Raw genomic sequence first — 27,612 nt, 5'->3', positions numbered from 1 at the left:
TTAAAAAATTTTTTATTTATTTTTCAGGTATTTTCTCGGCTCACTGCTTTAAAATGTTTAGAAATATGGAAATTTGGACTAAGTCAACTATAACTCCAGTCGATAAGTGAAATGAAAAATTTGAGTCAACTAGAATTAACGTCTCGTTGGCCAAAAAATCATCCAATGTTCGATACAAGAATCAATATGTATCCAATTGGAAATTTGAAAAATCTCTGGTGTTTAAGAATTGATTGTGACTATGGTGTTAAAGATGAATTTTTGATTAATCTTTGTAACAATGCTAAAAAATTAGCGCTTTTAACTGTAACTGGCACAAATATAAGTGATATTGGTATTTGCGCAATTAATAATTTAGAAAAATTACACAATTTCGATCTTGGTTTAACTTTTAGTTTTTTTGTTCCGCGATCAGCAAAAAATGAATTTATCACTGATGAATCAATTCAATGTTTATTTAATCAAGAATTAGAAACGCTGAATATATCAAATTGCATTAATGTTACTGATAAATCAGTACTGTAACTTGTTGAAAACTTACCAAACTTAACAGATTTATATATTGAAAATACAAAGGTAACTCGTAAAGCTGTCGAAAAAATATATAAATTAGAGAAACAACGTAAGAAACCATTGAAAGTACATCATTCTTTTGAAGATGATGATTGATTATTTTCAAATCATCAGAGAAATTAAATAATGTTTTATTTTTTTGAGTCTAGAGTTGAATAAATAAAAAAACTGTTAGTGTATTATTTTAATAAACAACAATAAAAACAGTTTTAATTTGAATATTTACTTGTAATTAATTATTATTTTTATTCATTTGTTATTTCTTTTGTTAAAACTAAAATAACAAAAATAATATATTCCTATACTTTTTATCGAAATAATAGTCATGAATTTTTATCAACTAGTTGACCTTGACGATAGTGAATAAGTATTACTAGGTATAATATATATTCGATTACCTAGATTATAATGGTAGATTGCAACCAGTAATCACCAACTATATACTTGCTAGCTAGTCTACTATGTTAGTTTATAATCGGCACAGTCATTCAGCTAATTAGTTAATAAATATTAAATATTTATGATAATATTATTTATTAAATAATGGGAAATGATTGAGATTAATTTATAAATCATTTTGTCATCTTAAAAATTACAGTATTGCATTCAAAAAGATATACGACAATATATATATTAGGTGTTGATATTTTTCTTCACTATCTTCATACAAGTTATATTAAGTTTTAAATCATGCCAGAGTAATTTGAACTATTGAAAATTTAGGTAAATATTGTTTTTCCATTTGATTAACATGAAAGTTTAATATTATTTTATTTTTATTAAATACGTTGGTCTTATTTTATAGAGTATTGAATTTTATAGCATATAATATTCATAGTTTTGATCATTTACAATTTTGTTTTTCAGAAAAATTGTAAATACTACCTTTTTGAAGCATTATTTCACTATTTTTTTTAATTGTAAATGATCAAAACTATGAATATTATATGCTATAGAATTTAATACTGTATAAAATGAGACCAACGCGAACTTGAACGGTCGAAAATTAAAGCCTCCATGATCAAAATAGTGAATGAAGTGTATTAACCCCATGTTAATCAAATGGAAAAAACAAATGACTCCTGAACCACCTCTAAATATTTTTCAATTGAGTTCAAATTTTTTCTGGGCATGATTTAGAGTTGTATGAACTTGTATAAAGATGGGTGAAGAGAAAAAAAAATATCGAAAAAAAAAAAAACACCCTAATATATATACATATATATTTCCTACTATTATTTAAAAAACAAAAATTACATTCATTGTTTTTTAAGCTGATTCAGTAAACCAACTTTAAAAAAAAACGTAAAAAAATAATGTTTAATCGTTTAAATTTTTAACATGAATGTTAACTCAATTAAGAAAATTGGCGGTATTGCCGCTTGGCATTAGTGCCGGCTCAAGAAAATTATTGAGGGGGCCAAGTCGTTGGTTCCCCAAAATATATTACTTTTATATTGCGTAAGATGGAGCTCGGGGTATCGAAATATACCCTGAATATATAATAAGATAAAAAGATTTAGAAATAAAATTAAAAAAATTGGTGCGCCTACCGCAGGACATTACACCCCCACAGTAAAACCTTTCGTTCAGGGAACGCAGTGTACGTAAACGGAAGGCTTATCGTCCGATTCCGTAATTATCTACGTCCATATTTTACCTTAATTCTAGGTTACATTTTTACTTAGTATCTATAGTTGAGTCTAGAAGTTCTCGAAGTTCTGGAAGTTCTTGACGTTCATGAAGTTATTTTCTTTTTTTTTTTTTTTATATTAATTTATTAGAGGTCACGAATTCCATGGTGCAGATTTTACATTGATTAGAATTGCTTTTCTTGGTGATTCTTTGGCAGTTGAATGGTAACTAGTTGTTCCACTTTTCTTGCCCCTTGACTTGTTGGATGGCTATTCCACGATTACAAGTTGTGCTGTTCCAGCAAAATTGGATTCATAGGCATTTGCTACGTTGTTGGCTTACTCTCTGGGTAATAACCTTTTTTTTGTAAAAATTTTTTTTTTGTTGGGTTGATTTGTGGTTTGCTTAATATTTAGCAGCTGCTGTTCATATTTAGCAGTATGATCAGTACCATAGAGTTGACAGTTAATGTTTGATTAGGTTTATATTTGATCTTCAATCTTTATCTTCATACACAAATTGTATACATAAATTTACCCAGTGAAATTTTGTCAACACCTTTTTACAGCTTACACAATGGATGTCCACCTTGTCGTCATTATTTGCCTACCAAGTCAGGTTATGGATGACATCGTAATTTCCCTTGATGATATCCTGGTTCCCTCCAAAATTCTTCCCATCTAGTGCATAAACAAAATCATCATCTGCAATCGATTGTACCTGTGTTACAAAGTAGCACTTGACGTATTTTGCTGACGCCATATTGTTGTCACCTCGTTCTTGTTGTTTGATGAATTGTTGACTGATGCTGATGATTACCATTAAACATATATATAAATTTTATTATCCTACTTAACGACTATTTCTTGTCTTTAAAATTACGATTTCCCGATACTTATTTCTACATGCTTAAGGTATAACTTGCCAAAATGAAAAATAGTCTGAGGCTCATGAAATTAATAATTTAGATAAATGAAATAATAATGCATCTTTTTGTCAATTCAGTTTTTATGTTATAATACTTTTTTTTTTTTAATAATTATTCAAAGTTGACATAATTTAGAGAGGTTAAACATGGGCTCTTATAGGAGGAGGTGTTAGAAAATATCTACGAACTTAACAAAACAATACTTGTTTTGGTCTCACCTATCCCAAAAACTAATAGATAATAAAAGAAAAAATAAGGAATTTTTTGATATCAGGATGAAATGGGCTTATAAGACTAAATCTCACGTAATTAATAAAAATATAAGCTAAAAACACGATTTTTAGCAATTTTATGAGAACAAGTATTGAGGCTCTGGCAACAGCGCATTGAAGCGGGAAAATTTAAACAACAAATTTAGCAAAATTTAGCATCCATGTTTAGCTTTTACACAGCATACACACACATACATTCATGAAATAGATATTAAGATGGCGTCAAGATCAGTGTTGCAAACTGACAAAAAAAGCACTATTGCCGGGGTCATTACGAGAAAATAAAAACTAATTAAAATTGTTTAAATTACAAGAATATGATTTATTATGCAATAAAATAGACGAAATGATAAGATTCTCTAGTAAAAAGTATTATTAATAAGCCACAAACACCCGAAAAAGATCCATTTTTTTAGTTATTTGGGGTTGGCAGCGCAAAAACTATCCATGTAAAAGCATAGGCAGTATATTTAGGACACGCCCCCAAAAATTTTGGCAAGTTATACCTTAAGCTTTTTATTGCGTATCATTACCCCGCTTGAAGGGATAAATAATTCAGAGATTATTTATTCCTCCAATTTGGTTCTTACTCTGTTTCTAATTCAGTTATCAATTTATCTTCATATTTTACCTATTTATCTAATTATTTCCGAATATTCATTTTTAGTTTCTTCGTAATTTCACTATTCTTTTAATTGTTCAATTGTTTACTTGGCCACTATCATTATTATTTACCTATTTCTTATTTATTTATTTAATATATAGAAAAAAAATTTCGAAGATCAGGGAGTTTATCAAACCTGATTACCGTTCATATTTGTTGTTACTGCATTCCTAAGAAAGCAGCAACTATTCGAGAGACCACAAAAAAAATTTATCAGAAAGATTATTTCTAATAGTAAATAGCAATCCTGTTTTTCCTTTCTACTGTTTTAATATTTTCTCAAGATAGCCAGGATTTCGTCGTCTCGTCAGACGTCTTATCCCTTCATCTTGTTTCAATATTTTCTAAAGATAGCCAGGACTCCGTTGTCTCGTCAGACACTTTATCCCTTCATCTTTAACCCCTACGGTAAGCGTGAGTTTGCCCACCTTTTTTCCTTTTTGGAGAAGGAGATAGAGAAAAAGAAATAGTTATTAATTTCATAGATTATTCATGCAATGATAGTTTTGTTTCCATTAGTAATTATTGAGTTCGATTATTGGGACGTCCCTTTCCTATAATAACAGAAAAAAAAATTTATGCTTGTTATTAACTGCAGCTGCATTTCTTCGTGTACACGTTCTTAATTTATCGTAACACTGGATTTGGGTTGTAATCAGTTAGCCGACAATTGACGGGCCGACATAAAACTAATGATTGTAATCGATTGTAATCGATTTGTACTTCAATGTAATGTATTTGTAATTATTTGTAACCCCCCTCATTAATTGTAATTAATTAATCAAAATTCGACGTTGCACTTAGCCGACAATTCATAAGGAACAACTGTAAAAATTAATTTATGATTGTATTTTATAGGAAATCATTTGTACATTCCAAATGTATATTTGTAATGTTTGTCCGAGGTCAACTTTTTTTTAAATTAATTAAACAAACATTTAAAATTAATTGCCTAATGAAAGCTGTACGGCGCATGCGCGTAGATTTTTTTCAATTATCCGGTTCAGTCCGATCCGGTCCAGCTGTCAGCTGAAAAAGATGGCGGCGGATGTTTATTTACAATAAAAATTATTAACAACAACAACAACAACAACAACAACAACAACAACAACAACAACAACAACAACAACAACAACAACAACAACAACAACAATCAGCAACAAAAAAAAATAAATTGGAGTAAATTAATATAAATAAAATTATATTGTTGAAGTAAATTTGATTGCTGTTTGTTGTTAATAATTTTTATTGTAAATAAACATCCGCCGCCATCTTTTTCAGCTGACAGCTGGACCGGATCCAAAAAAGTTGACCTCGGACAAACATTACAAATATACATTTGGAATGTACAAATGATTTCCTATAAAATACAATCATAAATTAATTTTTACAGTTGTTCCTTATGAATTGTCGGCTAAGTGCAACGTCGAATTTTGATTAATTAATTACAATTAATGAGGGGGGTTACAAATAATTACAAATACATTACATTGAAGTACAAATCGATTACAATCGATTACAATCATTAGTTTTATGTCGGCCCGTCAATTGTCGGCTAACTGATTACAACCCTGGATTTGTTCTATAACACTTTAAAATATTAAAAATTATTAATATGTATCTTTACCATTATTAAGAATGTTATTCCCATTCAAATTCTCAGGATTCTTTCGAATTTTCTATGATTTACTACTGTCTCTTTATGCTGGGTGGTCAGCGCTTGAAAATTAGAAAATATTATTAATATCATTACCTCCTATCTACTGGATGGCTAGTGTAAGAAGAAGTATAATTTTGATAATTTTTGAGATCGGCCATCGTCCTACCTTCCCCCCCACAGTAAGCGTGAGCTTGAGGGAGGCAAAGCCTTACGCTAAGCGACACGTTTATACTTTCATAAAATTACGTCTACTTTTATACGAATTTGCATATACTTTATTAACTGAATTTATTTCTGCATATCCGGAAAAATTGCACTCTATATTACTTGGCGAATTTGATTTATTTTCATTTTAATTTGGGGTTAAAATTTCTTCTCCAATTTTATTTATTATTTTCCTTTTTTCTTTTTAATACTATTAAATGCTCTTTTTTTTTTCTTTTTTTTTTTTTTTATATTGGTTAAATCGTATAATTTCATTTTCAGATTCATATTCTTTCTCATGCAATAATTTTTCCTTCAATTCGTAACATATTTTATTAACTTTTAAATTTTCATTTTTACTCTCACTCAAAGAATTTTCATTTAATTTTTCATTGATACTCTCACTCAAAGAATTTTCATTAAAACTCTCACTCAAAGAAGTTTCATTTATACTCTCACTCAAAGTATTTTTATTTATGCTTTCACTCAAAGAATTTTCATTTATCATTTCACTCAAAGGATTTTCATTAATACTCTCACTCAAAGAATTTTCATTTATGCTCTCACTCAAAGAATTTTCATTAATACTCTCACTCAAAGAATTTTCGTTAATACTCTCACTCAAAGAATTTTCGTTAATACTCTCACTCAAAGAATTTTCATCAATACTCTCACTCAAAAAATTTTCATTAATACTCTCACTCAAAGAATTTTCATTAAGACTCTCACTCAAAGAATTTTTATTTAAATCAACATCATTTATTTTTAATAATTTTTCATCAAAATGCCTACCCAAAGGGCTTTTATTTTTAATAATTTGATTCACATTGAAAGGTAATTTTTAACGTTTTCAGATTGGACATATATGAGAATGAATTTTCAAAATGTTCATTTTTAACATGTTTGAATCTCACTTGAAGTTTTTCGAGATTAACACAATTTTCATTAATCAACGGCATTATTTTTGAATCATCATAAGCTAATATATTTAATTCTTTTAAATAAGTACCACATCGATTTATCAATGGTACCAAAAGATTTACTTTGTCAATCCAAGACGAGGTATCATCACATTTCCAATAATTTAATTCAATTTTTTTTTCATTACACCATGAATAAACAAGAGCGTTTTTCCAATTTTTGCAAACTGTAAAATTTTTTAACCACAATGAGTATTTATTTATTTTTTTTATAAAATTATTCTTTTTTATTAACTTACCCAATGCAAGTTTTGGCCTCTCGAATACCGATATATACTTAAATATGGGAACCAAGCATTTTTCATTATCATAAATTGTAATTTTTTTTGTAGGTCGATCATTCGTATTACACTCGTTGTCACAGAGCGCCTAAAAAAAAAAAAAAAGCTTTAATCACAGAATCCAAAAACTCGAAAAAAAAAAAAAAGTCCTAACGTCAGGCTTTGAACCCATATTCATGGGTGTAAGAAACTAAAAGTTGAATGGAAAAAGAAAAGCAAAAGTTGGGGTAATCCAGAAAAATCAGAGATAATAATAATTACGACAGGATTAAGAGCTATTAATTACTTCTAAAAAAAAAAAAAAAAAAAAAAAGACAAAATGATAGTTATTAGTAATAGCTTATTACATTTTTGACATTCTCAGTTTCAATAGTTATATTTACAAAATATAAATATAACTAATTATTTTATGATTATAATAATCTAACTATTTATAATTATTATTTCTATAAAAAGACACTTACCAAGTTTCCATCTTGTGTTTTAATTTTCGTTATAGAATCCATATTTTTCAGTGCTACCGCGTAAATATATTATCAAATAAATATAGCTAATAGAAACCCGAAAGATTATTTAATTTTTTACAAAATTTTATTGAAAATAATAAATTCCACTGGATTGAAAATAGCACAAGATATACACCACTATTTTACAAGATGGCTCAATGATGACTGACCGTAAACATTGGTCAACATCAAGTTAGCAAAAAAAAACCAGTTGAAAGTTCCAGGAACTAACAAGATTCGGATAAACATGGAAGTATAAAACTCCATGTGGAGAATATATATTTAAGGTCGACAGTTCAGCAACAAAAAAAAAAAAAAACAAAATTGAGTATTTACAATTACAACTGATTCGTATTTACGTTACAACTGATTTTATTGTCTACGAATTATAAAAAAAATCAACGATAACATTCTATATATTAATTTCTTTTTAAAAGATAAATAGTAGCTCATTAAATATTTTGCTTATACCACGTCAACGAAAACAGTTGGAAAAAAAGAAAAATTTGGTCTGATTGAATGTCTTAAGGTCGAAATTAATGTAGCCAACAATATGTATATTAATAAAGAAGTCAAACTTCGACAAAGGCTTATGTGCTCGAACAATCAATAAAGACAATGAATCAAAATAAAAATCCCCGGCACTTGATTAATTAATAGAAAATTATGTTGTCAATTATTTTGTAATAAATTAAATTACTAACTTGGCTTGGTGAATACGCACAAACACATCAAGTAAATATAATTTTTTTTTTTCTATCAAATAAATTGAGAATTTTAACAGTTTTAATATATAAATTTTATGAATTACTGCAGAGGTGTTCGATTTGAATAAATTTAAAATAGGTGATATTTATATAAAATCGGTAAATTCATGTTACTCAACGATAAATTTTTTTGGTAACATTGATTTCACACAGAAAGCACTTATATCATATCTGTGATTAAATCTATTGATATACTAATGTAAATTCTCTTGGTATATCACAAAATAGTGATGATGATTTGATTGATTTTGAAGATGAAGAAGAGCTTGATAATCTTGAAGAAATCTATAGAAAACTATCCAATATAAATGGAAAATAATTATATCTATAGATTTAATGAAAGTCGTGAAAAAAAATCATCAAAATTAATACCTGGCCAAATAATAACGCGATGAAGCCGTTGATAGCCTAGATGATTGAAATAGAAAATAATAATTCAATTAAAAATAAAAAACATAAATTAAATAAATCAATAACGATTGGAAATGATTTATTTTATGATATTAATTTGGAGTTAAAAAAACTAAGAAATTATTTTGTTGGACATATTAATAAAACAAAAATTATTTAAATATTCTTCAGAGATAGAAAGAATTATTAAATTGATCGAAAATATATTAGCCAAATTGTTAACAAAAAATAGTATTATAATTGAGAATAAAAATTCTTTTTATCATAAAAAAAAGTCAAATGAATATAAAATTTTCATCAGAAATAATTACATTTGAATAATTACATTTGAATAATTACATTAAATATTAATAATATTGTAATCAATCTACCAACTTTTTGAATCCATATAAAAAGAATATATTGACTTTTGTTTGCAGTAATTATCATGCAGAGCAGTAATAAGTACCAATATTGGTTAAAAATATCATTTTCTTTATTTTTTGTATTTAAAACATCAAGATGAATATGTACAGATCAACTATTATCATTTAATAAAATATATTCAATTCCCGATACAGCCGATGATGAATATGACGTGTATTCATTACAAATGATATAGTATCATTTCTCTTGAGGACAAACCACTTGAACCCCATCTTTAATTTGTCTTTCTGACTGGACAAAAACAGTTAATTTTTTATTATCATTTAAAGTTTTTTTAATAATTTCTAGTCAAAGTCCAAGTCATTGAAATACGTTCAACATCTTTTCTGGGATTTGAAAAAAAATTATATTCTCTGTAACGGGCAACAAATATAGGATGATTTTGGGATTGAGAATGATTCACTCGCTGCATCTAGCGGAAAAATAGATAAATATTATCGACAATAGGAGAAGTTTACTTGTCGACGATTATAAACTCAATTTTCAATTCTCCAGGGAAACGTTTTTCTGGAATTTACCTGAATTTCCAAGTAAAGATTTTCTTGTCAGAAAGGTCTTAAAAAAAAAAAAAAAAATACTGACCAACAAGTTTTTAACCTTAAAATTGTTTTTCAAAAAAGAATAAGGGCTTTTGTCAATAAAAAAAAAACTGTATTTAACAACCTTTTATCTGTATTTGAAGGATCTGAGATTTTCAAAGACATTGACAACAGCATTTAGAGATAAGTGATGATAAGTGCAAGAAAAATATATCTTGGGGAAGATCCACAAACCTCTGATGAGACTGACAATCACCAAAAAGTTGACATTAATTCACTGGATTATGACTCTTTAGCACAAATTTTTATGCTGCTACCAATAGCAGAAAGGATGGACATGGAAAAAGGTATATATTATCATCAAAAAAAAGTTTTTTTTTTAAATCACTAATATGATAATGCTTCTATCAATAGTTTTTTAATCAGCTGATACGTTTTATTTTAGTTTGTACGAAGTGGAAAGAGGCAGCTCCACTAGCTTGGTGTAACATTAAAAAATACAAATGTGAAACATCAATTGGACGTTCTTATGATAACCGTCTGTTGACACAATCATACCTCGAGAAAATATTATTAATATGTGGTTTTTATTTGAAAGAATTGACTCTTTCAAATATTTGTCACTCAAGCATTATGCCATTTGTTGGTGATCACTGTAAAAATTTAACAAGCCTTGAATTTGAATTTGACAATCCATTAACTTCTCCTGATACTAATCACTTTGTTCAAGCATTTACATTGTTGGATAAATTAAAGTACATTAAATTAAAAGTAGATAATAGATACTTTAAAAAAACATTCAATCTCTTTGAAATAGTTAGAAGTCTCCCAGAAGAAATCAATGAAATTCATTTATATTCTCGTTGTAAGTATAGTAGACAAGAAACAGATTCTATGGTAAGTTATAATTAAATATCAACTAGTTGTTTGTGTATCACCAGTAACAAACAATTCCAGTGGATAAGTAAATAAAAATTATTTAAATTAATTTTTTTCATTTTTAGATTTTTAAAAAATTCAATAATCTTCAAAAGTTGACAGTACGAGGCTCCTACTTGGACAACATGATGTTTCAAGAAATAGCAGAAAAAAAAACACTTGTTCACCTTGACATTGAACTATATCATATACACGATGGTTTTAATCTATTTGATAAACTTGTTGATTTGGAAAATATCAACCTATTTATAACTGTCTATTGCTGGACAAATGAAGAAGTTACAAAAGACCTCACTAGCAAAGTACTCCAACTTATTTTTTGTACATGCAAAAATTTAAAACATCTCAAAATAGATTGTAGTCTTTACCATATGACTGAAATTTTTCTCAACAAATCGATAAACTTACAAAACTTACAATATCTTGGTCTGTCCTACAACTGTCATATAACGCCTGACTTAGCCAATAAAATTGTTGAATATTGCAAGAATTTGAAACATTTGAGGATATGTAAAACTTCCCACTCTGCTCTCGAAATTTTAACAAAGTTAAGAAATATTGAACGTCTAAAGCTAATTGGTATTGGCATGCTAAAAAAAGAATTGATAACCGCAATTTCAAACAATTGTAAGAAACTTAAGCGTTTAAAAATTGATGATTGCTCTATAGTACCATCTATTAACGGTGACCCACTTTCTTCTTCATTTGTTCTTGATGAGTTATCCAAATTGCAATATCTTGAACATCTAGACTTGATGTATGCAGATAATCTTGAAGATAGTACAATTATCGCTGTTGCTAAAAATTGTCAAAACCTAAAATTTTTAAATATCTGCGGTGTCTCAACTATTACGGAAACAGGTTTTGTTGCTTTAACAAATTTGAAAAACTTACAAGTACTATACGTATGCTATCTTGAAAGAATTACGGACAACTTCATTATCAAGTTAAAAGGATTGAAAGAAATGTATTGTTCTGGTTGCACAAATCTTACTGATACTGGTATCATTCAACTTATAAAAAATAACCCAGATCTTCAAAAGCTTAATGCTGCCTGTATAGATAATATTACAATTGACTCGATTATTGCTGCTGATGAGGCAACTAAAAATCGTACAAATGGTATTATTTTACACGTAAGGACAACTTCATTAAAAGTAAAAGCTTCTCAGTTGAAAAATAAATCTCAATGGTTAATTGTTACATAGATCTGTGTATATAAATTAATGATATACTCCTCTCCGATTTACACGTAATTTCATTTTACGATGTATTAATTTAAAAATTTGTAAAACACATACAAAATACAATACCAAGTTAAAGACAACTCGAAGATATTGTAAAAGAACATTCTTATTATTACTTATTTTCTATATACTTGGATTTATAAAAGGTTTAAATTTAATATCAATAATAATATTTTTGTATAACATATAGTTAAAACATAAATATAACTTCTCAAATGGTTTTTTGGTATATAAAACTATTATTTTCACCCTATGATATCCAAGTAGCCTAAAAAAATATAAAAATATTTTCACATTTTTTTAATAAATGTGCCACTTATTGTTTATACTTTTTATTGATAATGTATTTTTATTATTAATAATTATTCATAAAAATAAATCGATTACCTATTCGCATCTAAACAATCTTTATGTTTAAAAAATAATAAATATTTTTTATAATAAATACAAATAATTCAATTTTTTTTCTTTAAAGTATGTATTGTTTTATTGAGCACTACAATTTATAATAATAATAAGTCATTGGATTTCAAGCAGAATAGCAGCAGTATAAGAAGAAAAAAAAGATTTTTTCTTATTCTCGTGTAAAAAAGTTGTCAACTTTGACATTAATTATTATCTCGATTCCACGACAATAGTACATTGCTTTACTAGGGTGTAAGGCTGATGATACTCGCACGATTTTGAGGCAAAGCGAGGCGCCTCCCCAGAATTGAAACCCCCCCAGAATTAAAAAAAAAAAAATTGATATGATTTAAATGAACAAAATTAATATGATTTAAATAAACAAAATTAATATGATTTAAATAAACAAAATTAATATGATTTAAATAAACAAAATTAATATGATTCAAATAAACAAAATTATATGATTAAACAAAAAAAAATTAATATGATCACAAAAAATAAAATTAACATGAATACAAAAAATAAAATTGACATTAATAAATAACAATATTGCTTTGAATAAATAAGAATAACAAATAAATCAGATGGCCTCAATAAAAAAAAAAATAATAGTATCCTACATTTATAAAATATCTATCTATTTTGATATATCTCAACAATTTATTAAATGTTTTTTTTTTTTTTTTTTTAAATTCCATGTATGCTTTTTTATATATATATAAACTCTTTTGATTTTTTTTGGCATTAGTTTCACTGTCACATATGACATTATCACTCATTAAAACAGTTTTTGCAATTTTATTTAATTTTTTTTGTTAATATGATATATTTTAATTATTAATTTTTGTTGAAATAAGATTGTATTTTGTTGTTAAACTGTCTCAAGCTGTCACTTATATTTAGACAGAATGTATACAAAGCCATGGTTATGTTTAGTTATGTTCAGCATGTTTAGTCGTCAGAGGGCTGCACCAGTTTATAAAAAAAAAAAAAATATCACACCGTCATACAATGTTTAGTTGTGTTGGTGGTTTCCCATTAAAAATTAAAAAAATAATGTGTAGTTTTTCATTTTACGCATTATTTCAGTCAAAACAATGTGTAAAATGAAAAACTACACATTATTTTTATTAATGTGTTTATTGAAAACTTTACACATGAAAATACGGGTGTAATGTAGTCTTTTTTAAGTACGAATGCCAAAAAAAAAATTTTCAAAAAAAAACTCGACAAAAAAAATCACGATCAAAAAAATCCCGATAGAAAAAATCACGACAAAAAAAATCTAGCAACAAAGTAAAAGATTTGGCCGGTAAAATAAGGTAGATAGTGATTGTTTGGCTACAATTATAAGTAAAAAATCTAGCTGAGTAAAATGATGTAGATATATTGATTGTTTGGCTCTTATTGAGGCTAAGCCAATTATCTACCATCTGAGTCAAAAATCTAACGGCTATATATGTATAAGAAAAATAATTTATATAAAATATTAAATTTATTATTTGGAAAAAAAAAAATTTATTTATTATATATTTAAGTGACCAATTATTTTTACAAACTATACATTCACATGTAAAATTATAATGACGCAAAAGATGTGCTTGTCGTTGATCACGTTCATTTTCAAAACAACTTGGCCCATATAATTATCATATATTTGTTCATCTTTTTTAATTGGTATCACATTTTTAACGACAACAAAACCATTAGTAAATATTTTTGTTATCATTCGAAAACAGCTATGATTTGTAAATGCAAGTGGTATTACTGTATGAACAATTGACATTTTTTCTCCAGCTGTTAATGCTCATAATTCATGGCTATTTATACCTGTTAAATGTGCAATTTTAAAAAGTAATTTTGTTAAAATATTATATAAAACGTGGATCTTCGGTTATAATTGGCGTGAATCATCATGAATTTTTTATTTATCACGATAATCAGTTTTTGTTGCCATAAAATATGCTGTTAAATATTATTATTATTGGCTAAATCAAAGCTCGTAGTTAAATAATAATTATATCATTTGGTTTTGATGAAAAGTAATAACTTATTCCTTGCAGTTTAAAATATGATGACATTACAGGACATTTTTTTTTAATTTCTGGCTCTTGAATTGTTACCGTTGTTCATCATCTGAATCTATAAATTCTTTTGAGCAATACGTAACTGAACGAAGTACAATTTTGTTCGTAAATGTTTGTAGCCATTCACCTGATTTATTTTCCATGTTGATTATTGTTAAAAAATTTTATTAAGCTGCACGACAATTTCCCCGTCCAAAATCATTTACGTATATGTAGATCAACCCTTGAGACCCTCGCAATATTCTACTTATCGCAGAGACCATAATAATTAATTCTCTTTACAACCAAAATATTATTTTTTTCATAGACAGTAATTATATGTAAAACAAATTCATAGACACATTTGATACAGCCTGCCAACGTTTTTGATCTATACATTGAGGCATGTGCGAACAAGAGATTCATGTAAACATCTGATCGAGACAACGTTGTCATTGCACTTTTCTGTAAATAGAAGCACTACACATGTATGCTTGAAACAACGTGTGGACCTGCATTGTACGTATATTAAATATTACGATTTTATAGTAAAATATGGTACAGCTTATTTTTTTCAAGTACCACGTATTTTATCAGGTGACCAAGTTCACAATAATAATATTGCAAAATTATAGTTTGTTAATTTCTATTAAACAATCTTTATTTTTTAAACTACAAATTAAAACAAACTAAAATTTTATTTTAATTATTCTTATTAGTTATTACAGTCATATATATAATATTTAAAATTTACAAAATAAAATATTTTTTTTTTGTTGTTGAAAAATATGTTTACAATCACTTATTTAGAGACTCGACCCAAAATCCCTTACTTTCTGTAAAGTTGAAACTGATTGAATACATTTTTTTGTATACTGCCAATTTTTGATAATTTAAAAAAAAAAACAATACTTTAAATTAAATTTATCAATTAATCAATTTAATTGATTGCGATATTGTAATTAAAATAAAACAATGATTGGCCGAGTGAATCAAAATGACTATATGTCATGTCGTCAAGTAATTAAAACATCATCATCATCATCATCATTTGATAGTTTATTTGACTTGTTATTTTTATCAAAGTGTCATTCGACTCTCAACACTCAATTTGAAAACTTTCGTGATAATTTCCACCATATTATACATTCAAAATACCATTTTATACATAAATAGTTTGTTATTTTTAAAATTTATTTTATTTATAATTAAATTAAAAAAATAATAAACATGTCATTTGAATGTAGCTGTAAAAACTATGTAAGAATGTTTACATTTTTTTTTGTTTAATTTTGCCTCATTGGTAAGATTTTTGTAATGTCGACAGTTTTTACGGTTCAATATATCAATCAAACTAGTTAATTTAATTGTCATTACTAATTAGTGTAATAAGTCATTGTAAAATCTCTGAAAATATTTCTTTAAATGATGTCGAAAAATTTGTTGATAATTTTCAAAAACGATAAATATAATAAATAAATAAATTAATTAATTAAACAAAAACAAATGGAATATTATTATTACTCATTGTTAGATTCGAGAAATAATCGAATGAATTAGAGCAAGGCTTCTTGTTTTTATACAAGGCTCTAATCAATCTTCAATATTGAATGTTATAAAATTTCTTCAAGCATTATTCTTCTCACCCCACCCCCCTTGACAAAAAAAATCGTAAATCAAGTTGAATTTGCAATTTCTCGTGTTACTGAAGCACCTGTTTTTAATCTTATCAATATTTCTAATGAGTTTGAAGCTTTAAACATTGCTGGTACATATATATACTGCGATTAATTATAATTTATCTGCTTCATTTATGTGTGATAAACGTCAAAGAAATTTGAAAATATTCATCAGGAAATATCTTTATAATGGTTAAAATTTTTAAATAATATTCAACGTTTGTATTATTGTATGTATAATTTTAAAAATATAATTGTATAGAAAAAAAAAAAATATTATTTATTTTATTATGCTTTTCATAACATCTGTTCATCATTTTTAATTGATAAACTTAATAACACGAGTTCATCGAAAAACAATACGTGAATTATCGTAACTTATATTACAATGGCTCAAAGCATTTTATTTAAATTGGATTAATATCAATTTATTAATAAACATCAGTTTAATCGTAATAATGAGATAATTTTTTTTCTGATTATTGACTGGATCAACAGTTTAAAAAAAAAGTATTGCATGTACCTTGGAATTTTAGTACTCCTTTAGGCAAAAAGATTTCATAACTTTTTTTTTCCGGACCTTCTAAGAAAACTTTGAAATATGGTGATTGATAGAATGGTCAATGGATCGTCGAAAATACCATTATGGCTTTCAAGAGAAGTTTTCAAATATAGTTTTTCAGATTTACGAGATGTCGTTATTTCTCCTATCTTTTTGATACCCTCATAAGTGCTCATAAGTTATATTGGTACCGAAACAACCAAGGCAAATTAAACTTGGTGAATTTTCAACAGCTTTAATGAATGAGTAATCAGTAAGTAATTATAATTCGATCATATCTTGAAATAATATACAACAGAAAAATCAGTGATTTGGATTATTTGTAACATATACCAATAGAGATATTAAAATTAAATATTTAAATATACTTAATATTTTTTTAATAAATGTAACTGCTGAATTAATTACAGGCATATATAAGCTGGCGTATTGAGCAACTTTCAATACACTTAGTACACTGTCAAAGTGAAAGAGGTTTTTTTATTATCGTATTTCCTAATAATATTCTAAACTCAAGCTGGTTTCAAAAATAATAATAATAATAATAATAATTATCAGCCAATTAATAATTATTATCAATTAAAATGAATTACAAGTCATTGTTTTTTCGTGGAAAACAAACACTCCACTGTTTATTCTTTCGTTTAAAATCAACACAAAATATTTCTGGTATGAAAAAATTTCTACAGAGAAAAAAAAAAAATAATTTTATCGTTAATTAAATTTTTTTAATAATCATTATAGCTTTGAACAAATTAAAATTAAAAAATGGTATCCAGCATATTGAGGACGACGTACTTTTTCAAGAGGTATTTAATAATTTTTTATTATCTAATTGCTTATATGAATAATTCTAACTAATATATGTAAATTAGTTTGGTGATAAAGGCCTTATCACGTTAAATAGACCAAAGCTAAATAACTGTGTAAACTATACGATGTTGGAAAAGATGATAAAAGTACTTACTCATTGGGAAAAGACAAAAAAAGTTGTAATAATAAACGGAGCAGGAGAAAAGGTATTTTCATCTGGTGGAGATGTTAAGGCGTTGTATCAATTATTACGTACATCTGACACTTTGGAAGATGTCCATCAATTTATGCATGAATTGTATTCGTACGTAATAATTTTAAATTATATCAAAAAATTATAAATTCAATTGTTTTTTTTTATTTATTTTTCAAACAGATTGTATTATCTGATTGGAACATATAAACGGCCCATTGTATCACTGATAAATGGACTTGCGATGGGAGCTTCAATGGGAATATTTTTTCATGGAAAATATAGTGTAGCAACTGAGACAACTCAATGTGGAGTACCAGAAGTATTAGTTGGACTTATTCCAGGTTTTGGTGCGAGTCATTTGTTTCAAAAAAAATTGGAAGGTCAGCTTGGATTGTATTTAAGTCTTACTGGTCGTAGTTTGAAAGGTGTTGATGTCAAACTTACTGGTATTGCAACGCATTACGTGTCATCATCGAAACTGCCAGAAGTTACTAAAGCTTTACTTGCACCTGGTGATGGAGATGTCAAAAAAATTCTTGATGAATACGATGAACAAGATCCTCATGCAGAATCATGTTTGTCTAAGTATACAAAACAGTTGGATGAATGTTTTTCTGGTGATAGTGTTGAAGATATTATTCAAAGGTAATTTAAATTTTACAATAAAGATTCCCTGGTGAAAATGATTTGTCTCATTTTCTTTGATTTTTTTCCGATTATCTCTGACTTGTTCTGATTTTTTCCGATTTTCGTCCGCATTTTCTCCGATTCTTTTCGAGTTACTCCGATTTCTGAAAATCGTAGGAAATCAGAGAAATCATTTTCACCTGGGTTGAATGAACAAACAAATAATGATAATTGTTTCGTTTTTTTAAAGACTAAAGAATGATGATAGTGAATGGTCTCAAGGTGTATTGAAACTCCTAGATAAAATATCTCCAACATCTCTTAAAGTAGCAAAAAAAGCTTTCGAAAAAGAAAAAGAACTTGGCTTAGTTGAAAGTTTAAAAATGGAATTTATTGTCGCACAAAATATGATGATTAAAAAATCAGATTTTGAAGAAGGTGTACGTGCTCAGATAATTGATAAAGATTACAAGCCAAGCTGGAATCCACCAACACTTGATCAAGTCACAGATAAATATGTAGAGAGTAAATTCATTCCTTCATCGGATAACCAACCAATAATTAATTTCGACGATCTCCGGATAAATAATTAAAATTTTAAAGCTATGTAATTATGTAATTATATCTCAAACGTTAATTATTCATTGAAAAGTAATAAAAAAACTTCGTTGAATACATTGTTAGTGTTCTTTTTTTTTTCATTCCATTTTTTTATACAGCTCGACTGTTGACAGACTTCAATAAAAAAAAATAATCAAAAGTGATCAACGAGCTGATTAGTATTTACGTTATAACTGATTTTATTGTTCATGAATAATAAAAAAAAATGAAATATAACATTCTATATATTAATTTTTTCCTGAAAGATAAAGAGTAGCTCATAGCATAATCGATTGAAAGTAGAAGAAGCAAAGTACCGTATGTTAGAAGAGAAACATACTTCTGACAATGAAAAGCACCAAAAAGAGATGTCTTTAATGGACTTAAGTATTCAAATGATGATTTGCAAATCTTGGAAAAATCAAAGATGTGAGTATGAATTTTTCAAGTCAATATATCACATTTGAAATACGTATAATTAAATTTTTTTTGTTTGTTCTTTTTCTTAGGATGAAAAAAAAAAAGATGAAAAAAAAAGATTTTTCGGCATCCTTAATTCATAATCGGATCTTTTTCTCATTTTATTTAATTTAAAAAATAATACAAATCTAATATGATTATTATAAAGATAACAAATATTTAAAAAAATTTAACAGTGGTTTTGATACTTTTTCTTATTTTCATGGTTTATTATAAAGTTAAAAAAATAACACGAAAAAGTTACCAGTGTTTTTTGATACCCTTATGGAAATATTACTCCGGCATTTCTCTGTTTTTGGCCCATTTCCGAAGAAATTACTCCGGCATGAGGTTGGTGGTGGAGAAATTACTCCGGCATAAAAGTAGTGGCAGATTAATTTTTCTGACATTAATCTCGTGGCGGAGTAATTACTCTGCCATCAATACCTCATGCCTATTTTATATCATGCCGCCAGAGTAATGTCGGCATAATATTTCTACCATCAGGGACGTATTTTTATTTTCATTGGTTATTATAAAGTTAAAATAAAAACACGAAAAATTTAACAATAATATTTTCAATATATAATAAAAATTTCAAAAATGACTTAATTATACAAAATTAGAACTGTTGATTATCATTTTTTATCATATAATCATCCAATTTCCTTGTTTATTAATTATTTAACTCACGTCTGCGTTCATTCACCATTTTGAACAGATATTACTTAAATAATTTGTTATTATAATAATATTGTTACTTTATATTTTTTTTTTCACAAACAAAAGGTATTTTTTTCCACAACAACACTTCTAAAAAATTTTCAAATTGCGAAGCAAAAAAAAAAAATTTTAGCGTTATTTTTTCTTGGGGAACAGCAAATTTTAAAATTCAAATGAAATCAAAATAATTGATGTTCAGTTTTCAAACTTTGTGAATAGTAATATCAAGGTGTAGTCTTGATAATAGAGCAATAATCTTACAAAAATTGTATTGAGAAATATTTGTTTCAAGTCTTGACCTACGTCAAACATTCAGTCGAAAAATCCAAGTTTTCGATTTCAATTTGTGACGAATTATAAAATCAAAAAGAAATAATTAAAATTAAAATTGAATATTTAGAGAAAAAAACAAATATATAAGTATTGCCTAAATTATTGGAGTTATAATCTCAAAATCGTGTATAACGATACAGGTGCGCAAACCACTCTCATCGTTACTCGTAAAGAAAAACAATTGACTTATCTGTGTGTTTATTATTTTGTAAGTATTGTTAAAAATATTTATTATTTTTGAAATATAATATTTGTTTAGATGAATAATTAATCAATTTATTTTTGTGAATAATTATTTATTAAAAGAATATGTTAAGGAGTATCAACAATAAATGGCACTTGGATACTTGATTATTATATAGGGTAAAAATAATTATTTCATATTGAAAATCATTTGAGAATTTAAGTTTATTTTTAAATTTTGTAATGTAAAAATATTAGCACTACTATTAGACTTTTAATAAATCCAAGTATATAAAAAATAAGTAATAATAAAAATGTTCTTGTACAATATCTTCATGTTGTCTTTAACTTGATATTGTGTTTTGTATGTGTTTCTAAAAATACATCATGAAATGAAATTACGCGTATATCTATGTAACAATTAACCATTGAGATTTATTTTTCAACTTATAGAAGCTTCTACTTTTAATGAATATGTAGTTATGTGTAAAATAATACCATTTGTAGCGTTTTTTAGTTGCCTAGTGAGCAGCAATAATCAAGTCAATTGTAATATTATCTATACACATGACATTAAGCTCTTGAAGGTCTGGGTTATTTTTTATAAGTTGCATGATACCAGTATCAGTAAGATTTTTGCAACAATTATAATGCAATTCTTTTAATCCTTTCAACTTGATAATGAAATCGTCCGTAATTCTTTCAAGAAATGATACGTCTAGTATACTTGTAAGTTTTCCAAATTTGTTAAAGCAACAAAAGCTGTTTCCGTAATAGTCAAGACATGGGAGATATTTAAATATTTTAGGTTTTTACAATTATGAGCAACAGCGATAATTGTACTAACTTCAAGATATTTCAATTTGGATAACTCATCAAGAGCAGATGGAGAAGAAAGTGGGTCACCATTAATAGATGGTACTATAGAGCAATCACTCATTTCTAAACGTTTAAGTTTTTTACAATTGTTTGAAATTGCGGTTATTGATTCCTCTTTGATTTAAACGTCACCAATTCATATTAAACATTCAAGATTTTTCTGCTTTGTTAAAATTTCGAGAGCAGAGTGAATCAAATAGATTTAACCCATCGTGTATATGATATAGTTCATTGTCAAGATGAACAAGTGTTTTTTTTCTGCTATTTTTTTGAAACATCATGTGATGTGTCAAATTAATGACTTCGTGCAGAAATTATCCCTTGTTTCATATAACTTTTTGCATTATCATTGTGTTTAGATCAAATAGGTGGTTTAAAAATTTTTAATTTTAAAAAGATCTGGTAACGTTTGTTGGGGCGTGTGGCCCGCGTTACCGTTGAAAATTAAAAATTTTCAATACTCCGGCTAGGGCCGTGTTAAATTTTATCTCTTAAATGGTTTTTGAAAGTAACAATACAATAATAGTACATTTTTTTTTATTTTTCTGAAAATCCATTTTTTTTTTTTTTTTTTTTCGTTCAAGTTAAGGCAAGCTATAACTTCTGTTAGAATCAACGGAATGACTTCATATTAAGCTCAAAAAACGTGCTATTTAAAACTCTATCGCCCCTTAAGGAGTTTATCCTGATTCCAATAGTCAATTTTTTTCTATTTTTGAAACAAAAGAGACAAAAATATTTCAAAAATTCTATTTTTTACTATTTTATGAAAACTATAATTTTTTTTGAAAAAAGTTTCGACTAAAAGTTGTAGGATTTTACCACACATGCTTTTTAAGTCTTATAAAAAGTATCTGGGACGATTTTGTCGAAAGTTAGAGCGTTTTTCAGAAATTACTCGAAAACTAGGAATGCAATAACTTTTGATAAAATTGTAGTAGAGACTTCGTATTAGGCTCAAACAACGCGTCTTCTGAAACTCCATCGCCCTTCATGAAAGAGCATTATCTGTTCAGTCACTTTTTTTTTTTTTTGAAAAAACTAAATTTAAAAAAAATTTTTTTTAATTTTTATGAAAAATATGATTCATAGATCAAAATTTTTTCGAAGAGGTGATAGAATTTTCGAATACACATGTTTTAAGCCTAATATGAAGTCTCTAACACCATTTCATCATGAGTTATCGTTTGCCTAAAAAATGAAAACGGCACAAGCTATAACTCAAAATAGAGTAGTCACCAGAGGTTTCATGTTAAGCTTAAAATCGTTTTTCAAATTCTATAACTTTTTTCCAATCAATTTTATCATTACAAACAGTATTTTTCGTGCAAAAAACAATTTTTTTCGTTTTTGGGAAAAAAAAAATGGCCGTATAGATAATGTTTTTTTTTTTTTATTAGGTGAATTAAATTTCAGAGCCGCTTCTTTTGAGCCAAATCCGAAGTCTTTACGACAATTAGTTTAGAAGTTATGAACGTTTTTTTTTTTTTGGGAATAAATCCAATACTGCGGCTGAGCCTTTTGGCTCCTAGCCTCCGTAATATTTCATCTTTTTCTTTTCTTTATTAAGAAGATCAAGAAATATAAATTTTATTTGAGCTTCATTATCAAAAATAATTTTTGTTGATGATATAAACTCTGTATCAAAAATTTCAATAATCTTTTTGTCCAATTTCTTTTTCCATTCTACCAATGATGGAATTTCGAGCTTTTCTTCATCTGTTGTTAAAAAAATAAAACCAATTCTTTATTATTTATTTAATTTGTATTTGTATTTAAGTATAAATGATTTTTAGCTTATTCATTTTGTAGATTGAGATGTTAAAAAATGACGTTCTCAATAATTAACAAAACTTTTATTCTTTTTCTCAGAATTAATTTAATTCACTTTTTTAACTATTTTGTATTTTGAAAACAACAATTATTAAATATTTCAAAATAATCTCCTTTCTATTCTTGTTTATGTCATCACAAACAATAGATCGAAATCAATAAAACTTAATACACAAAACGACATTGAAAATATCATCAAATCGATTATTTGACAATCAATATATACTAAGTTAATCAATTAATTATCTTTAAATAAAAAAAAAGAATTTACGTGTACAAATATTATTTCGCAACAATTTGAGAATGAATGGTACCCCTGGTGAAAATGATTTCTCCAATATTCTCAGATTTTCTCCGATATTTTTCGGTTTCTCTCCGATATTTTTTCGTTTTTCTCCAATATTTCCTTCGATTCTTTCTAAATTACTCCGATTTTCAAAAATCGAAAAAAATTGAAGAAAATCGGAGATATTATTTTCACCAGGGACTTGAGTAAGAGCAAAAAAATGATCAAATGAATATGATAATTTAACAGCTTCAGGTAAATCAATATCGCAATACTCTTATAACTCATTAAACTCCCTTAAATTATGATCATAGTTATAAAACTCACCAAGATCTGAATAATTATCAAGGTCACTTAGTTTCGCCATTAGCTTGTTTTTAATTAAATAATAAAATGATGTATTTTGAGATTGGCATGTTTTAATGAAATCTTTAAATTTTTGTATTGTTTTCATTATTTTTTTTACGTTCTTCGGTATGATCGATTTCTTCGTAGATATTGCCAGTATAAATCCAATCATCACGACATTAAAAATAAAATTACATTTATTTTATTTATTAAATGAATAAAAAATACCAAGGACAAGCAGTATTTGAGGAAAAAATGTTGCTAAGGTATGAATGTTGCTTAAAATATAATTTTTCTGGCAACATTAATTCCTTAGCTACATCTTTTTCTTAGATACTGCGTTTTTTTGTGGGAGACAACGCTTTTGTCCACGTCTGGGGTAATCTTCGACGGTCTTTGAAAATCTTTACTGACAAAAAAGTTCAAAGATTTTGTTAAAACATAAGTATTGCGTTATTAATTCACCTATGAAGCTGTTGAATTATCACGTTTATTTGATCAATTTCTTAATCTTACTCAAGTACCATTCATTCAATTTGTTACTAAATAATATCTGTTCACGTGAATTATTTTTTTTCATTAAAAGATAATTAATTAATTAACTTACTAAATTCCCTGGTAGAAATTCGACGTCAGGCCCGACTTAATATCCCGGGTGGGAAATAAGAAAAATTAAAATTGAAAAATTAAAAAAAAAAATATACAGTCGTCGATAAAATTAAAAAATATGGCTGGAGAAAGTTTGGAGAAATTTGTCTGCCATTTCTCCAACCATGGGTCATTTTCGTAAAAAGGTGGAGCAATGGCGGAGAAAAGTTGGAAAAAAGATGGAGAAATATATCTACCAGTGATATCATTATATCAATTATTTTACAATCAACCCTAGTAGAAATGTTCCGTCGAATCGATGTCGGGCCCGACTTAATATCGAGATAACATGTATAAGCATAAGGAAAAATTTTTAGGGTAAACACGTTATGTCGATATTAAGTCGGGCCTGACGTCGAATTTCTACCAGGGAATTTAGTAAGTTAATTAATTAATTATCTTTTAATGAAAAAAAATAATTCACGTGAACAGATATTATTTAGTAACAAATTGAATGAATGGTACTTGAGTAAGATTAAGAAATTGATCAAATAAACGTGATAATTCAACAGCTTCATAGGTGAATTAATAACGCAATACTTATGTTTTAACAAAATCTTTGAACTTTTTTGTCAGTAAAGATTTTCAAAGACCGTCGAAGATTACCCCAGACGTGGACAAAAGCGTTGTCTCCCCATAAAATGCAATATCTAAGAAAAGATGTAGCTAAGGAATTAATGTTGCCAGAAAAACATATTTTGCAACATTCATACCTTAGCAACATTTCCTCAAGCTTGTCCTGGTATTCATTTAATGAATAAAATAAATGTATTTTATTTTTAATGTAAATGATATTTAATACTGGCAATATCTGAAGAAAATCGATCGCCAAGAACGTAAATAATAACAATACAAAAATTTAAGATTTCATTAAAACATGCCAATCTCAAAATACATCATTTTATTATTTAATTAAAACAAGCTAATGGCGAAACTAAGTGACCTTGATAATTATTCAGATCTTGGTGAGTTTTTAACTATGATCATAATTTAAGGGAGTTTAATGAGTTATAAGAGTATTGCGATATTGATTTACCTGAAGCTGTTAAATTATCATATTCATTTGATCATTTTTTTGCTCTTACTCAAGTCCCTGGTGAAAATAATATCTCCGATTTTCTCCAATTTTTTTCGATTTTTGAAAATCGGAGTAATTTAGAAAGAATCGAAGGAAATATTGGAGAAAAACGAAAAAATATCGGAGAGAAACCGAAAAATATCGGAGAAAATCTGAGAATATTGGAGAAATCATTTTCACCAGGGGTACCATTCATTCTCAAATTGTTGCGAAATAATATTTGTACACGTAAATTCTTTTTTTTTATTTAAAGATAATTAATTGATTAACTTAGTATATATTGATTGTCAAATAATCGATTTGATGATATTTTCAATGTCGTTTTGTGTATTAAGTTTTATTGATTTCGATCTATTGTTTGTGATGACATAAACAAGAATAGAAAGGAGTTTGGACAAGTGAATTTTAGCTACATAACTTTTCCATGGAATTAAAAACGAATTAAAATTGTTGTGTCAATACGTTGGATAATATTTCCAGTCGTTTTAATCGTTTAAAATTAATTTTTTAATATTTTATTTAGAGATTATTTTGAAATATTTAATAATTGTTGTTTTTAAAATAAAAAACAGTTAAAAAAGCGAATCAAATTAATTCTCAAGAAAAAAAATAAAAGTTTTGTTAATTATTGTGAACGTTATTTTTTAACGTCTCAATCTATATACAAAATGAGTAAGCTAAAAATCATTTATACTTAAATACAAATACAAATTAAATAAATAATAAGAAATTGGTTTTATTTTTTTAACAACAGATGAATTAAAGCTCGCAATTCCATCATTGGTAGATTGGAAAAAGAAATTGGACAAAAAGATTATTGAAATTTGTTGATACAGAGTTTATATCATCAAATTATACATTTAAAATTAGCTTTAAAATTTTAATTATTTATCCGAAGATTGTCGAAATTAATCATTGGTTGGTTCTCAGATGAACGTATAAATTTACTTTTCTACATGGCTATCCGAGACTTGGTCAATGTTGGTGGATTCAGTTTGGTTTGTAATCTTTATCAATTATCTGAGCGTACACTTTCTTCAAAATCTGATTTTTTAATTATTATATTTTCAGCTACAATAAATTCCATTTTTTAAACTGTCAACTAAACCAAGTTCTTTTCCTTTTTTCAAAAGCTTTTTACATTTACTTTGAGATGTTAGGGAGATATTTTTATCTAGTATTTTCAAGACACCTTTAGACCATTCACTATAATCTCGTTTCTTTGGTCTTTAAAAACAGAAACAAGTATCATTATTTGTTTGTTCATTCAGCAGGTGAAAATGATTTCTCTGATTTCCCTACGATTTTCAGAAATCGGAGTAACTCGAAAGAATCGGAGAAAATGCTGACGAAAATCGGAAAAAATCCGAGCAAGTCGGAGATAATCGGAAAAAATCAAAGAAAATGAGACAAATCATTTTCACCGGGAATCTTTATTTTAAAATTTATTACCTTTGAATAATATCTTCAACACTATCACCAGAAAAACATTCATCCAACTGTTTTGTATACTTAGACAAACATGATTCTGCATGAGGATCTTGTTCATCGTATTCATCAAGAACTTTTTTGACATTATCACCAGGTGCAAGTAAAGCTTTAGTAACTTCTGGCAGTTTCATGATGACACGTAATGCGTTGCAATACCAGTAAGTTTGACATCAACACCTTTCAAACTACGACCAGTAAGACTTAAATATACAATCCAAGTTGACCTTCCAATTTTTTTTGAAACAAATGACTCGCACCAAAAGCCGGAATAAGTCCAACTAATACTTCATAATTTACTCCACATTGGAGTTGTCTCAGTTGCTACACTATATTTTCCATGAAAAAATATTCCCATTGAAGCTCCATCG

The 27,612-nt window shown here is 27.0% G+C and overlaps 1 protein-coding gene across 1 annotated transcript; it reads left to right on the top strand.

Annotated features, from left to right (window-relative positions):
- Window positions 1–111: 111 nt before the first annotated feature.
- Window positions 112–26,665, top strand: LOC122850400 (3-hydroxyisobutyryl-CoA hydrolase, mitochondrial-like). Its single transcript, XM_044149553.1, has 5 exons — window positions 112–334; window positions 467–521; window positions 17,937–18,401; window positions 18,634–18,908; window positions 26,652–26,665. The coding sequence occupies exons 1-5, from the start codon at window positions 112–114 to the stop codon at window positions 26,663–26,665; spliced, it is 1,032 nt and encodes a 343-aa protein (XP_044005488.1).
- The last annotated feature ends 947 nt before the right edge of the window (window positions 26,666–27,612 follow it).

The sequence above is a fragment of the Aphidius gifuensis genome, linkage group LG2, assembly GCF_014905175.1.
Source record: "Aphidius gifuensis isolate YNYX2018 linkage group LG2, ASM1490517v1, whole genome shotgun sequence".
Classification (NCBI taxonomy): Eukaryota; Metazoa; Arthropoda; class Insecta; order Hymenoptera; family Braconidae; genus Aphidius; species Aphidius gifuensis.
The sequence above is the reverse complement of the archived record's forward strand: the minus strand, read 5'-3'. Positions and strand labels throughout refer to the sequence as shown.

Bases quoted from the DNA above. Each gene is read 5' to 3' on its own strand.
- LOC122850400 (XM_044149553.1), top strand. From the start codon at position 112: ATGAAAAATTTGAGTCAACTAGAATTAACGTCTCGTTGGCCAAAAAAT. The intron at 335-466 runs GTATTTGCGCAA...TATTTAATCAAG, and splicing joins CACAAATATAAGTGATATTG to AATTAGAAACGCTGAATATA. The intron at 522-17,936 runs GTAACTTGTTGA...TTTTTCAAACAG, and splicing joins GTTACTGATAAATCAGTACT to ATTGTATTATCTGATTGGAA.